General features: G+C 39.7%; 1 protein-coding gene across 1 annotated transcript in view; it reads right to left on the reverse strand.

Annotated features, from left to right (window-relative positions):
- LOC122157603 (golgin subfamily B member 1-like) overlaps window positions 1-12542 on the reverse strand; it is a 43385-nt gene extending 30843 nt beyond the window's left edge. The window contains exons 1-12 of the mRNA XM_042813445.1: window positions 12487-12542; window positions 9444-9501; window positions 8159-8302; window positions 7123-7269; window positions 6143-6265; window positions 5258-5425; window positions 4733-4918; window positions 3832-3954; window positions 3517-3630; window positions 1552-1873; window positions 1105-1214; window positions 748-865 (exon numbers count right to left, since the gene is read on the reverse strand). Coding sequence (XP_042669379.1) covers window positions 748-865; window positions 1105-1214; window positions 1552-1873; window positions 3517-3630; window positions 3832-3954; window positions 4733-4918; window positions 5258-5425; window positions 6143-6265; window positions 7123-7269; window positions 8159-8302; window positions 9444-9488 — 1600 coding nt within the window. The 5' untranslated portion in view covers window positions 9489-9501; window positions 12487-12542. The remainder of the gene's footprint in view (window positions 1-747; window positions 866-1104; window positions 1215-1551; window positions 1874-3516; window positions 3631-3831; window positions 3955-4732; window positions 4919-5257; window positions 5426-6142; window positions 6266-7122; window positions 7270-8158; window positions 8303-9443; window positions 9502-12486) is intronic.
- Window positions 12543-14570: the final 2028 nt, after the last annotated feature.

Genomic DNA, 14570 nt, shown 5'->3' on the forward strand with positions numbered 1-14570 from the left:
AGATCAATAAAAGCATAGAAAAAAGATTCAAAATGGAAATTTAGATGATTGATTTCAATAAGAAGCCCTGTGCTGGGCTGTGCTGTCCACTTACCCAGAAGACCGACTTCTTGTTTATTAAATACTGATGAGTGCTTTAAATTTAATCTGCTAACAATTTAGACCACTAAACTGAAAATTCTACCATTTTCCATTAAAAAAAAAAAAAAAAGTCATAAAAACTAACAAGATAACACGAAAATAATCTCTCTGAGCTGTATTTTAAACCTAGTTACCACTCTGAGGTTTTATACAAGTTTTTCTCAAAATCTTTATAACAAGAAAAAAAAAAACATTTGAGATAATTCTGAATTTAAGCTCACTGCTCTTTACCATTTATTATACACACTCTGTTACATTTTTCCAAATATGTTCATTCTCATTTTTCATCCTAAGAAAATACCTCTTCCACTTTACTAGAGAACCTGATACACATTCTGTCAGATACAACAAGGCCTGAACTATAAAGCACAAGAAGGTTTAGGGAAGGAAGAACCGAGTTGCAACTCTGAGTTAAGTAGCGTATGCTGTTGCTCAAAGCAGCATGAAGTTACTTCCAAATCTGTTTGAAAAAAGAAAAGGTATATATTGGAAATTTAAAACAAACAAGTCAAAAGTCCATTTAACCCTCCCTGTCTCTTTACTCTGAACCATCTGCAATAGAGTAGTAAAAAAAGATATTTTTGTTAGCTTTTCTCCTTGTTTTACCGTTCTGAGTTCTGATTTCTTGTGATGATTGCAGTTTTAATTCCAGTTCTTCTTTTTCAGCTTCTAATTCTGACACACGATTGTTCAAGGCTGACAGATCATTATTCTTCGATGAAAACTAAAACAAAAAGCAGCTGTAAGCTTCTTAAATGCATCAAAATTTGTACATTTTGTTGTTGCGATTTCCTCCTGTATCAACATTTAGCTTCCATTCAATTTTTATACTATTTTTATACTCAAATATAGCCATTTTGAATAAATTATTTCAATATTCTATTTACCCCATATTTTACTTCTTTCAATCGAGTAAAGGCATTTTAAAAACAGGTTTGTAGCATTAAAAAATGCTGCACATACATTTTTCAGCTCATCTTCCAATTGTTTGATTCTTGATTTAGACCAAGCCTTCATTTTCAGAAACTTAGCTTCAGATTTGCTGGCCTCTTCTGTCTTCAATTTCAATTGTACTAAAAAGCAAGGCATAAAAATTACTTAAAATCCTAGAACGATTATCAGTAAGGGACCTATGTTTAATTTCTTTAGCAACTGAAAGTAACACCTAAACAAGACAACTGTATATAGAGAAGAAAAACATTAAGAAATGTAGTGAGTAATTTACAGTGATATCTTTACATTCCCATAACCCTCACAGTAACAGTGCTTCTGCACACATACTTCTTATGGTGATAACTTTTCCAGTGGATTTTATGGAATTCCATTTGAAAAACGAATGAAATTAGCATACAGTACGAAAGGGTATGGTGCAAAGTAACTTCATACACGACAACTTTTTAAATAGGATACCTTCTAATTCTTCCATCTTCTCTTTGGATGTAGATTCCAGATCTGCAACATCTTTTGAGTTAGTCTGCCCACTACCAGTTAATTCTGCCACTTGTTTCTTAAGCTGAAACAGAGCCTGGTCTTTCTCTTGCAGCTCAGTTTCATGTTTCTCTTGAATTTCATGCAGCTCAGCATTGTATTTCTCCCTGACTTTTGTCATTTCAAGCATGTGTTTCTCCATCATGTCTTTTATCTGTGCCCTCAATACATGCCTCTCAGCATCCAGTTTGGACTGGAGGTTTTCTTTTTCAGACTGCAGACGTTTCATGTTTTCAGTAATCTCCTGTTAAAAAAAAATGTTAATATGAAGTATTTTCAGTACCACTGTGAAACATTATATGTGCATTCTTACACACTTTATCTTGTCATAATCAGAAAAGGGTGCTGCTTTGGGCAACTGGCTCTCGTACAAAAAACCCAGCTTCAATTTCAAAGGACTACATGGGAACTTCAAAAAACAGCACTGCTATTTTTGGGTGCAAACTACATACAACATCTCTCCATAGGCAAAAGTGGAATAAAAATGAATGTTTTGATGTACAGCGTACAGGAAAACTGCAAGAATCTAACAGTGATATCAAGGATTGAGAATGTTCACTACAACACCATTCAGATGTTGTTACTTACATTGTTAGAATTTAAACTAGCAAACTACAACCTAGTTGTTTTTTACAGAATCCTGTTGCTAACTAGTTCTCTGTTGGTGCTTATTCTACTTTCAGTGCTTTCACATTAGTTATAATACAACGGCTAAAAAAGATTACAGATCTCCCTAACAGTATGACAGCAGCTCACCAGATTAGATTTGTTGTACAAAAGCCAGCATTCATAATCCATGAACTGTCCATGTAAAGAGGCCGTGAAGGACAAGAGAGACAGTATTTTTAAAATGTGATTATACTGCACATGTAAAAGAAGACTTCCTGCTATTTTGATACTAAGACCAAGGATCCACCACAGTTAAAACTGCTCTAAGTTCATGTTGTCATATTTCACCCTTCCCACTATCTTCAAGTTGTGCATTTCTGTCCCCTCAATGCATTAGCACTGGGTACTATTCCTGTAGATCATCTTCCTCCAAGATGCATCTAACCCCAGGAAAAAAAAAAACAACAAAAAACAAAAGCTTGCATAATGCACAACACATAATAAATGTGAAGGATGAATAAAGCACCGACTCAGCTAGGATAACAGCTTGTAGATCATTCATTTTTGCTGTGGATCCTGACTGTGTCATCAGGACAGGATGCCTACCTGGTTACATACATAGTTTAAATAATTTCTAATAGATTGTGAGTCTGATAACCCTCTTGGCAAGTGGAAAATATTTTAGAAATATTATGGCTGAATTACTGGCCCTGACACTTCTTAAACAAGTTGTTTCAGCAGAGTCTCAAAAGCTTGAGAACTGCAATGCCCTTTTCTTACATTGTTGAACTGAAGTAGCAGCACTCAAAAGGCTATAATCAGGGTTCACAATAAGTGCTTAAACACAAAGAACCCTGATTAGCTATGGGTTTTGCAATCAGTAGAAATACTTCAAAAGGAAGGGCACACAACTAGCAAAACATTCTCTTTAGGGAACAAAAAGAAAGCCTCAGTTTTGAAGTTCTCTCCAAAACTCTTAACTAGAGAAATCAAAGTTTTTTGACAGCAAAAAGTCTTTAACATGTAATAAATGAATCAAAACTATGGGTGACAACTGACAATTTTGTATTTCACGGGATTTATTTCTCCTTAAAATTCATTTCCTAACTGAAATTAATATTTGTTTGCACAATCATGATTACATTATCAGCATGTGTGAAAACCACCCAGAGCACTGCCGAAGTATTTTACACAGAATCATCTTTGTACACAATCAACAGTTTTTAGAACTTGTAATTGACCAGGTGAGTTGAGCAGGGTGTATATAACATTTCTTACTTTCAATTCCTGGTCCTTGGCATCCAGTTCTTTTTGCAGCACATCTATCACCTGTGTTCTTCCCAGCATGACTTCTTCCTTTTCGTGAAGCTTCTGTTTCAAGGCCTTCAATAGCTAGTAAAAAAATCAAGCTATCAATATAGAGGTTAACACTTTAAGAAGACAAAGTGAACGTCCCATATTTAGTTTCCAAACAAGACATCTGAACAGTGTCATACAGGTCTTTGTGATTCTGTGATACTCACTGTTAATTACATTATTCCAAACTCCCACGGCTAAGTCAAAGCAATTTACCAATTTTCCAAAGCAACACACCTGTTCCAAGTCAGCACTTGCATCAGATTTAGCAGCTAATTTAAAGAGCTCCTGCTCATGCTTTTTCCCCTGTGCTTCCAGCTCTTTTTCCTTTTCATGAATTACATTTTGAAGCACACGTACCTAAAACCACATACAAAGAAAATATGAAACCTGTTCAGAAAAGTACATTAAAAGAATACTGAAGTAACTGAAGTACAGCAAGATATTGTGTTCTGTAAGTTGAGTTTTGCTTCTGCTTAGTAGTAAGTAATCAGTCAGTGTAGGAAGTAAGTAATCAGTCAGTGATTACCAAAGACAATGATGCATACAGATAAATCTCTAACTTGCATGAAACGTGCCTCAAATCTACAATAACAAAATTCAAATGACAAGAAAGACACTGAGGCCCTGGAGCAAGTCCAGAGAAAGGCAATGAAACTGTGCAGGGTTTGGAGCAAAAAATTGTAGGTGGAACAGCTGAGGTAACTGGGATTGTTCAGTCTGAAAAAAAAGGATGCTGACTGTATTCAGAATGGTTAAATAACTCAGAAAGGCCTGCAGATGCTGTATGTGTACACTTCTGCACCTTCAGGAACAGTGCCACAAGGAGAAGGGTTTAGAGGTTCTTCTTACAATGCTCCACAACTCATTTTACTCATTTACATCCTAGTTCCTCTGTGCACAGACATCAGCCACATTGTTAAAATCCTTTCTTGCACAGTATTTCATTTTCAATAATCACCTGTACAAACCATCTACTGACAGTCCCATTGTTTTTATTTCATCTGATGACTATTTAGACCTTAAGAATCACTGAAAATTCAGAATGGCTTCTCTCAGATATTGAAATAGCACTACTACAGCCAAGACACCACTTCTTCCACCAACAAATGTAAATATTTTTACAGTGCTTACTTACATTTTCTATATATGTCGCTTCCATCTTTTGGAAACGTTCTCTTTCATTGCTCTGCACATTTTTAAGACTCTCAATCTCTTCCTGGAACAAGCTGCATTTTTCTTCACTGTCTCCAACCTTCTTGTTAAGTTGCTGAACAAGAATCTCCATGCTTTGTAGGGATGATTCTTTAATGGATAGTTCGTTCTTTAGAATGCAAACCATAAGATGATAAGAAGAATGGCTCCAGAATAAAGAAAAAGCAATCACTAGGAATCACCTTCTAGCCTTTCCTCTAACGTTAAGCACATTAAACTAGAAATTCAGGTTTGGTATAAATTTGTATGAAGTTTGTCAGCAGATTCCAAAGTCAGTATTAATGATACTGACTAAAGCAAATAAATATTAGCTCTAACAAAATAAATGAGATAACCAGTGAAGAAATTGAAGTCACATGAATAACGACAGCTTATTTATTCTTCAGAAAAGGACTGCTCACGTAACAGCAGGGTTTGTTGGGTTCCTTGAAATTGCTATGAAACATACCTTCAGCTCTTCAGTGGGCAAGAGTATTTCATTGTTAGCACCACCTGATCCACATGCTATCTGTAAATCGATGATATAGGCATCTCTTTCAGCTAACTTCTTTTCTTTCTCTGCCAGCATGGCATCCATTTCAGTCCCCCGATAGCGCTGAGCCTCCAATTCAGCATCCTGAAAATGAAAAGACAACACAGCATGTAATCTATACTTCTATCATCTACAGCTCAGAAGACCAGTTTGTACTACCTCCTTACAGCCTATTTTAAGTTACTGAAAAAACTGCCACCACATTTATAATGTAGTTCAATTTTAGCCACAACATTTAATTACTAAGTCTGTTTCTCAGTGAAATTCTGTAGCACTCGCATTCCTGCCACTTTCTACAGTCAATAACAATATGCACAAAACACATAATATGAAATTATTCCTTGCTTGCATTTCTTTCTGTAACGACTTGCTTTTTGTAACTGAAACAAAACAGCATTTTAATTCAAAATAAAAGGTTTAAAGATTATATTAAACCACACAGGTCATACAATTTTTCCTTTTCCATTTACTATCAAAATACCACAGAAGTATTCTAGAGAATTCATTAACTGAAGACACAACAAAACAACTATTACTGTATTTTCTGAAGCAGATTATAACATTGTAACGTGGACGTTGTGTTGAGGGACATGGTTTAGTGAGAACTGTTAGTGATAGGTGGGTGGCTGGACTGGATGATCTTGTAGGTCTTTTCCAACCTTGGTGTTTCTGTGATTCTGTGATATATCCTTCTCTTTCTTCTCAACCAAAAACTTTCAGAACATCTGTTTAGCCTTTAAATATAATCATGCACCACAAATGTGAAAAAAAACACACACTAAGCATCACTTAAAATACCACCTTTTTTTGTAACTCTTCATCTTTTTGTGTGATCTGGGATTCCAGTTCTTCAATTCTCTTCCTCAGCACCAATATTTTCCCACGGTTTGCTGCAGCATTTTCCTGGTCACCATCTCTTGATGCCTGCAAAAACATGGACTCTTTAATACCATAAATAGGTAGTGACTGATTTTGGGGTACCTCCACCTATTCCAACAACAATATTGGTGAAATAAAGTACTCTTTACTCGTGGTTGGTATTTCCATTCCCTTATATACAAATCCAAGAAGCTAAACAAAGGCAGCATGGTATTCCTATTAAGCATGCAGAAATCATCATATTTAAATTATTAATGATAATTATTGATGCAAAGTGAACTGAAACATGCAGAAGGGGTATTTATTTCCTCTGGCCGTTGTAAGCCACATAACCTGGCAGGTGTAATCAATATAACACAGAAGAAAGAAGGGACTGTTGGAGGGAGTGGGGAAAAAAGCATCAATTAAATGCCTCCAAAGCACAGTATCTACTCATATGAAAGCACTACTATAAACAAATTTTAAAAATCTCTGTTTCTGGTAAAATACTGGTCAGCTAAAACAAGAGATTACTGCATTTAATCCAAACTTTGCTTCCAAGGCCATTTTTAGATTTCCAGGGTTGTTCTGGTTATTAAAATTACAAGGTGGGTTTTTTAGTTTCATTTCCTCTCATAAACATATATTCCTGACTCACGTGTGAAGAGTTCAAGATGCAAATAAGACAAACAGCAGTATGATTTTTTTAGTTTTTTATTTAACTAAAACAATTTGAAAGCAATACACAACTTTCTAAATTTCTATAACAAAAGAAATTAGATAGAAACACACAGACTGGCAGCCAGCGACTACAAAGTTTATCTTGATTGCAACCTGATCAAAGCAGCTCAAAATTGGGACTTGAGGTCAATATTCAAGTCTGGCATATTAAACTGTCCACTTTCGAGCTAAAAGGCACTTACCTTTTTCGGTTCTGCTTTTTCCTCTGAGCCTCCTGATGCTGACAACTGTTTCTTAAGTTCTTCCAGTTGTGAGGTTAACGATGCAACCTTGGCTTTGTTTTGCAGCTTCACTTTGGAAAGTTTGGCATCAGCAGATTCCTTCTCCTCCTACAAACATCAGAGTCACAAAGAACTTAAATCAGCTCCATGAGCAACTGCGTCCTTCAAGTCTCCCATTAAAAACAAACAAACATAAAAATCTAAAAAAAAAAAACACCTAAGAAATCTAAATCCAAAACAAATTTTTGGAAGAGAGACTGCTGCCTGTGTAATATTCAAACTCAGTTAACTTTTGGAACAGACAATACATTGACAAAAAGCTAGAACACCCAGGCCTCATCTGGAGCACTGCATCCAGTTCTGGGCTCCCCAGTACAAAAAAGACAGGGATCTCTTGGAAAGAGTCCAGCGGAGGGCCACGAAGATGGTGAAGGGCCTGGAGCATCTCTCCTATGAGGAAAGGCTGAGTGAACTGGGTCTGTTCAGCCTTGAGAAAAGAAGACTGAGAGGGGACCTGATCCAGGTCTATAAGAATCTAAGGTGTGGGGGGCAGAATGGCGAGGCTGGACTCTTTTCAGTGGTGAGTGGAGACAGGACAAGGGGAAACGGCCAGAAACTGCAGCATAGGAAGTTCTGCACAAATGTGCGCAAGAACTTCTTTACAGTGAGGTGACGGAGCACTGGAACAGGCTGCCCAGGGAGGTGGTGGAGTCTCCTTCTCTGGAGATGTTCAAGACCTGCCTGGATGCCTACCTGTGCGACCTGCTGTAGGGAACCTGCTTTGGCAGGGGGGTTGGACTCGATGATCTCTGCAGGTCCCTTCCAACCCCTACAATTCTGTGATTCTGTGAACAGCTAATTGTTACCAATGCATCCTGAAGTTCCTCCAGTTGCTGTAGGGGACTGTTAAGCTTTTATATACAAAATCAGCTTATGGCAAACAGGACTGAAGTATTTTTTTCAAGCAGTCTTTTTGACAGGAACACATACACGGTACCTTTAACTGATGGTCTTTATTTCGAAGCTCAGCATCCTTCTCTCGAACAAGCTCCTTTAGCTGTATTACCAGCTGCTCAGTACTTGCCAGCTGTTCAGTCAAATCCGTCACCGACATGCTTCTTGCATCTTGTGAGCCCGCAGCCTGCAGACATTAACTACACTTTGAACAAACAAAATGGTGCAGACAATGCTCTTTGTGCAAAAAAATCACCTGTTTTGGTACAATTTCCTTAGGGGGCCGGGCGGGGGCTTGAAAGGCAAGAGGGTGCGTTTGTTTTCTGAACACATACAGCACATCTTTTTAGAACACAACATTCAAACATGCATCTACTATATGTGCACATACCAGACTGGTCATAGCTAGTTTGACAGATATAGTAACAGAAGGGGTTATATAAAACCATGTTAAAAAGATCTCGCAACACAGTTGCAATGATCTACAGCAAAGAGTAGGAACATTCCTCACTGTACTACGGTTCAGTCAGACCATTCCACCATCTTGTTTAGACCCAATAAATCCCTATATTTTGCCACCTCAGAAATTCCTTGCAGTTTCTTCCTTTTCCTCATCTTTATAGATTCTCTTGTACAGCAACCTTCCCTTCTGTCCCTGATCTAAGATCTGTGCGGAATCATAAAAAGAAACCTGAAAGATTTCAAGTGGATCTAGCTAACTCTACTCAAGGCTTTAAAGAAAGCTTTCTTTTTTAAGGAAGCAAAAGTAAAAAACAGTATCCCTCACCTTTCCCTCAGTAAGACTTTTTCCAAAATAAGCTTTAATGTAACTATAGCAATAGTTCATTTAAAATAACATTTTTTTTTTTCTTTATGGGGGTCAACAACACTGACTTTGAACGGCTAAACACATCATGAAAATAATTAATAGCTACACCAAATGTTGAGCAACTTAATGTACAAGGGCTGAACTTTCTTAACTACTGGATTTTCATCATGACATCCAGTAGTACTGTTACTGGACGTAGAGGTAACAAAATATTTTACTGAACACTATGCACAAATAACACACTTGGGATAAAAGCCCATAAAATTTCTCTGAATTTGCTCTTAAAACAATGTAAGCATAATGAAGACGAGCAGAGCAGTGGTGTTATGATTAAATATCACATAGAATGGAAGCAAGAACCCAATTTGACTTATAGAGCTATCATAAAAGCGAATGATGGTAAAAGCAATTAAGCAACTTCTTTATGGAAGAGCAAATACATATTATTAGCATAACATCCATTAGAGAAATTATTACTGAAAAGTAGCTCATTACTTACTACTGCTTTGGAAGGGGAATCATCTCCACTACCCCATTTCCACATGGTTTCAAGATGGCTATGAAAAACATAAATGAAATAACAAAACAGTGAACATCAGTGACTCTCAGATGACTCTAACCAACTCGTCCTCTCTGCACATTTCAAAGTAAAATATTTGAATCTAACTTGTTTGTTCAATGGTGACAGCACCTCTGATTTCCATCACATTACTAGTTGCTAAGATATAATTACATTTTGTATAAAATATGCATACTATGCCTTTTGACTCCTAGCTTGTAAAATGCCAACACTATTAAAAATATATATATCCAAAGAAGCCTTTAAAATGTAAATACTGTAAAGTAGTGTTCAGCATAGTTGCTATTTCCACATGTAAATAAAAGATAGAAGCACTGCTAATATTTAACCAGACCTTAAACACTGCCTGCCACTGCAGTATGACAGGGTTCATATCAACGTGTGGTTCTATAAAACCACACACAGAAAATCTTCAAAGAACACCACCCTGCATTCCATGCCATGCGACCATCTTCATCTGAAAAATAAAGTCAGTGCTGCAACCCTTGAAGTCACTGATCAGTCTACTAAATACCAGCAGCTGACGCTGCAGGAGCAGCACTTATTCCTTGCTCCTTTGCTCTGCAGCAAGCACCACTGATTTCTAAATAGTAACAAAGTATTAGACACATGTAATTGTAGTCTCTGGCTGTGGAAAGCTGTAGACATAAATTAAGGCAACTCAGGGCTATAAGGTGGCAAAATCCTGAAGGACAAAAGGACAGAAGGCAGATCAGGGGTTAAGAACAATCCTGCATAATAGCGATAGGCCTGGCTGAGAAAAAAAACGGGCAGCCTTCAAAATATCCCATGCTGTAAACACCAGACTGTGCTGTGGAGATGTATATTAAGAACAGACAGATGTTGCTCTGTCTGGATAATACTCCAAACAGCAGCACAAAGTGAGAAGCCAAGCCCTACCTGTTCTATAATCTCCACTCTCCACTGGCAACACCCATCTGTACAGCATACTTTTGAAATATGCACGCACAGATCAGTCAGCACTACTGAATTTGGAAACCAGTTTATTATAAACATTAGCACATAGCTTACCTTAAAAAGTATGCAGAATGATAGTAGAGACTGCTTTTAAAGATGTTTATCTTCTAAAAGCTAAAACCAGCAATCACAGACTGCAATCTATGGCCTACGTTATCTACAAGGTCAAAATGGATTATGCTAAGATTCTTTCCTAACATTAAAACCAACAAAGTAACTATGGGCTCGGGGATAGAAATTATATAACTTAAAAGTAAAAACCCTATCTATGACTCCTCCAGAGCCCTAACATCAAATCTGCTCTCATTAAAAAGCTCATTTCCAGATACATAAAAGGGTTACTGAGGCACAGAGAAGCTAAAAGGGACTCACTGGATTAATATGGTGGTGTATTTACATTTGACTTATGAATATTTCAGCTCATTTCCAGCTTTGACTGAAGCAGTTGCCTTCAGCCCCTTCATGTGCCAGCATTCCTACTTGAATACCTTAACTGCCACTTTCCCAATCATCTTTATTTATAGCAAGGTTACTAAATATTGAGAAGTTTTCCAAACTAACTTGGAAACACAAACAAAAATTTCTCACCCACCATGAAGCCAACCAATAGTGATTTTTGCTTTTCTTATGCTGACAACAAATTAAAGCACCAAGGCTGCAGCTGGAATGCTCAGCACAATCCTTTCTCCTTGCAGTATTATTTAAACAGAACTTGAAATCAAGTCTTCTATCCCAACTGTCCTTCCAGTGCTAGCCTATTTACTGGACACAGCACTATCAGTCATCATGAAGCTGAGAGTCCAAACGATCTGTGGCTACCTTCTCTGTGTTTGTCTTTCTGCTGCAAGATCTACCTGCTCGCTCTCACTTTAAATGTTCCACACTGCTTCATCACTGCCAGTACCTCATCCTGCTCTTCATCTTGCATTTCCTACCATGCTGATCATCATCCTTTGTCACGCACTATACGCTCACCTCCCTCAGTGTTTCCTTCACCAAGGAACAACAAGCAGCATACTCAAACTTTCTGCAAACTCCAAGAGACGAACTAAGGTTTCCTCAACTGCAGTGAAGGAAGTTTCTCCTTACGCTCCAAGGACAACTGAGGTTTCAGCTCTTATCACAATGGGATTTTATCAAACAAAAAAGCTCCTCCAGCAGCTTTGGCTCCACAGTCGTCCATTCTATTAGTCCTGCTCCAGCTGCAGTTAAGTGCAGCTAAAAAAATCTAACCGTGCATTCACCTGGGGGAGTTCCAGCCTGCTCACTTCCCTGAGCCAGCTATGTCAGGGCCTGGCACAAGGGGCAATGAAGAGCACACAGCTATGGGCAGGGCACCTTTCAGCAGCAGCACGTACAGTGAGAGGTCACAGAACCCCCACACTCACTTTCCCCACGGCTGTTCAAAGCCATTCTGATATAAGGATGGCTTCATGCACACTCACTGAGCTTTCAATATGAAGGCATTAAGGGAACTCTTCTCCTTCTCTACAGAAGCACATAGCAACAAACAGAGGCAGAACTACCAGGGAAGGCAGTGGTGCTCCCTTTCTCTTCTTTCACACGTCTGCAGTAGAAAGATTATCAACAGTGCTTTATTACTTCTAATACAATTCTTTGAACACTTGTGCTTTAAACACAGAGACCGAAAGAAAAGCGCGCCCATGTATTTATTTTCTCACTGCACCTGCACAGTTTTGCTTTTACCCGATACTGATTTAACAGCAAATCCGCAGTTATCACACGTGCTTGTTACAAACAGCTCCTCGAGAACACAGATCACGCTCCCCTGGAAAGCCGGCCATCCCTCCCGGCCGCACACACTTCCTGCAGTGCCGCCAGCACCGTCACCGCAATCCGTCCAAGGCCCGTTCAGGCTCAGGGCCGAGGCAGAACACAGCCCCAACGAGGAGGCCCGGCCGTATCTTCCTCCCCTCACCCAATCGCCCCAGCTCACGAAATGGCTCCGCGCGGCCCCACTCACCTGCGGGTGCCGGTGGGCGGGCGAGCCGCGCCGGGCTCCACGCAGCGCTACCGCCTCCTCCGCCTGCGCCTCGGCGCGGCCCCGCAGCGCCGGGCACGGCAGCGAGCCACGCCCCCCGCGGCACGTCGGTGTTGTAGCGCCCCCTGGCGGCGCGGAGGAACCTCGGCCCTGAGGGAGCGTGGCGGCCGATGACCGACGAGAGAAAGATTTGTCGGGAAGAGACGAGCACCTCCGCGAGTATCGGTGCGCTGCGGATATAGCGTAACGACAGCCGCACCGTCAGTGTTCTCGGAGATGAAGTGGAACAGCTTTCCCAATGTGACCAATGTCACAATGTCGTTGCTTTTCCCAGCGTGCCCTTCTTTCCAGTTCGCAGCTGGTGCCCTGTGACTAAGGACGCCATTTATTACAAAGACCGCCTGGTCCTTTCCCCCAGCTGCTGCCGGGCCGTGTGATGCGAGGCCAGGATCTCCCACAGGCACTTCCCACTGAAATTCCCAGCCACGTCATGGCCATGGGCTTCCCGGCACTGCGTGCACGAATGCTCTCAGGAATAAAGGCTTCTTTGGGAAGCGCGTGCATGGGAACAACAGCACTGTGTTACACCCTCACAACACACTCGGGCTAGCCAGCATTTGAAAAACAGGGGCTGGAAGGCATCTTACCGAAAACTAAACTCCTAACCACTTCAACAAGACCGGCATTTGATCAGTTCTAGAGATTTTCATGTGCAGGAAAGAGGCTTCAGATGTAACAGTTCAAAAGATACAGGTAACAGTCCATCTGCCTTCAGGTAGTTTTCCTCATTTGTTTCTGAACAGATTTTTCTGCATCGTATTTATAATTCAAAAATTCTAACAGCAAATGACTGACCTCATAAATAAAGAAACCTCTGTGGTTCTGAGGCAAAACAGAGCAGCAGGAAAAGAATGTACATGGAGAAAGATGGAGCTATAGAAGGCTTACATGCCTCTGAGTCCAGCCAGCCCTGTGCCCTCTTCAGGCCCAGAATTACAGAGTTTTCCACTCTCATACATAGGAATGTGCATTCAAGTGCTGCCCTTGGAACACTGCATTTTGGTGCCTGTTGCTTCATTGCTCCTTGTTTGTATTACCTTTTCTTAAGGGACTCTTGAAAATTAGTTTCAGAAAATGCTTCAGAAAACTTATCTACATCTTTGCTCCAAATATTTTTTAATGGTTCCAATTCAGTGAAAGAGGCCGAAACTTCCTTAAACTTCAACTTTTCTTTGCAGTGTGAATCGACCTGCTGTAATGATCAACACAGTGTATAAACTCATGAGGACTGTATCATCCACGGCTCTTCCTTACCCTTTAATCCAATGTATCAACTAGTCTTAGAAAGATGGGAGTGGAAATGACACCCTGCTTGCTTCTGGAACCCCAACAGCCAAATCCACTGCTTGGTTCTCCCACTCCAAAATGCCGTGTGCTGCATCAAGGTCCTGTTAGTGTGATATTAAAATTGCATCATTAAGTCTGAAAGTACAGCATGCTGGGAGAACAATGTGCATCTCACAAATAATTGGTTTTAGTGTTTTTGTGTGCCTTCCAGCCTAACTTCCCTGTTATGAACTCCCTTCAGCCCTAATGCTCATTTTACTCATCAGCAAGCTACACGTCCCTCAGAGACGGGTGGAGATTTCTCTGTTGGAACTTCTTTACTGCCTTAGCAATTCCTCCACATTTAGGAGGAATTGCTCCTGGTTTGTTAGCCTCCTCACTTCTCTCAATCCAATCAGAAGTGGGAAGAAATTTCTTGCTCAGCTTTCTGCTGAGCTCTCTGCTTTCTCAGTATTGACAAATAAAGCATGCTCAAAGGTAAACAGATAAATACTGGGTTTTAATTGTGCAACTAATTTAGAATGGAGCATACAATTTAGATAATTTAAAAAACTAAGGAAAACAATGTCAACAAAACCCAGAAAACAGTGACATGTTACCCCAGACTCCATGGTAATGTAGACAGCCACAGGCACTAACCTGTATCTCACAGAACACAGTTAATCACACAAAATATTTGCTACCCATCCTCATAATAAGGAAGGTTTTACCACCTTCCT

The sequence above is a fragment of the Centrocercus urophasianus genome, unplaced genomic scaffold, assembly GCF_019232065.1.
Source record: "Centrocercus urophasianus isolate 14NV4802_14NV808 unplaced genomic scaffold, USGS_Curo_1.0 seq_14, whole genome shotgun sequence".
Classification (NCBI taxonomy): domain Eukaryota; kingdom Metazoa; phylum Chordata; class Aves; order Galliformes; family Phasianidae; genus Centrocercus; species Centrocercus urophasianus.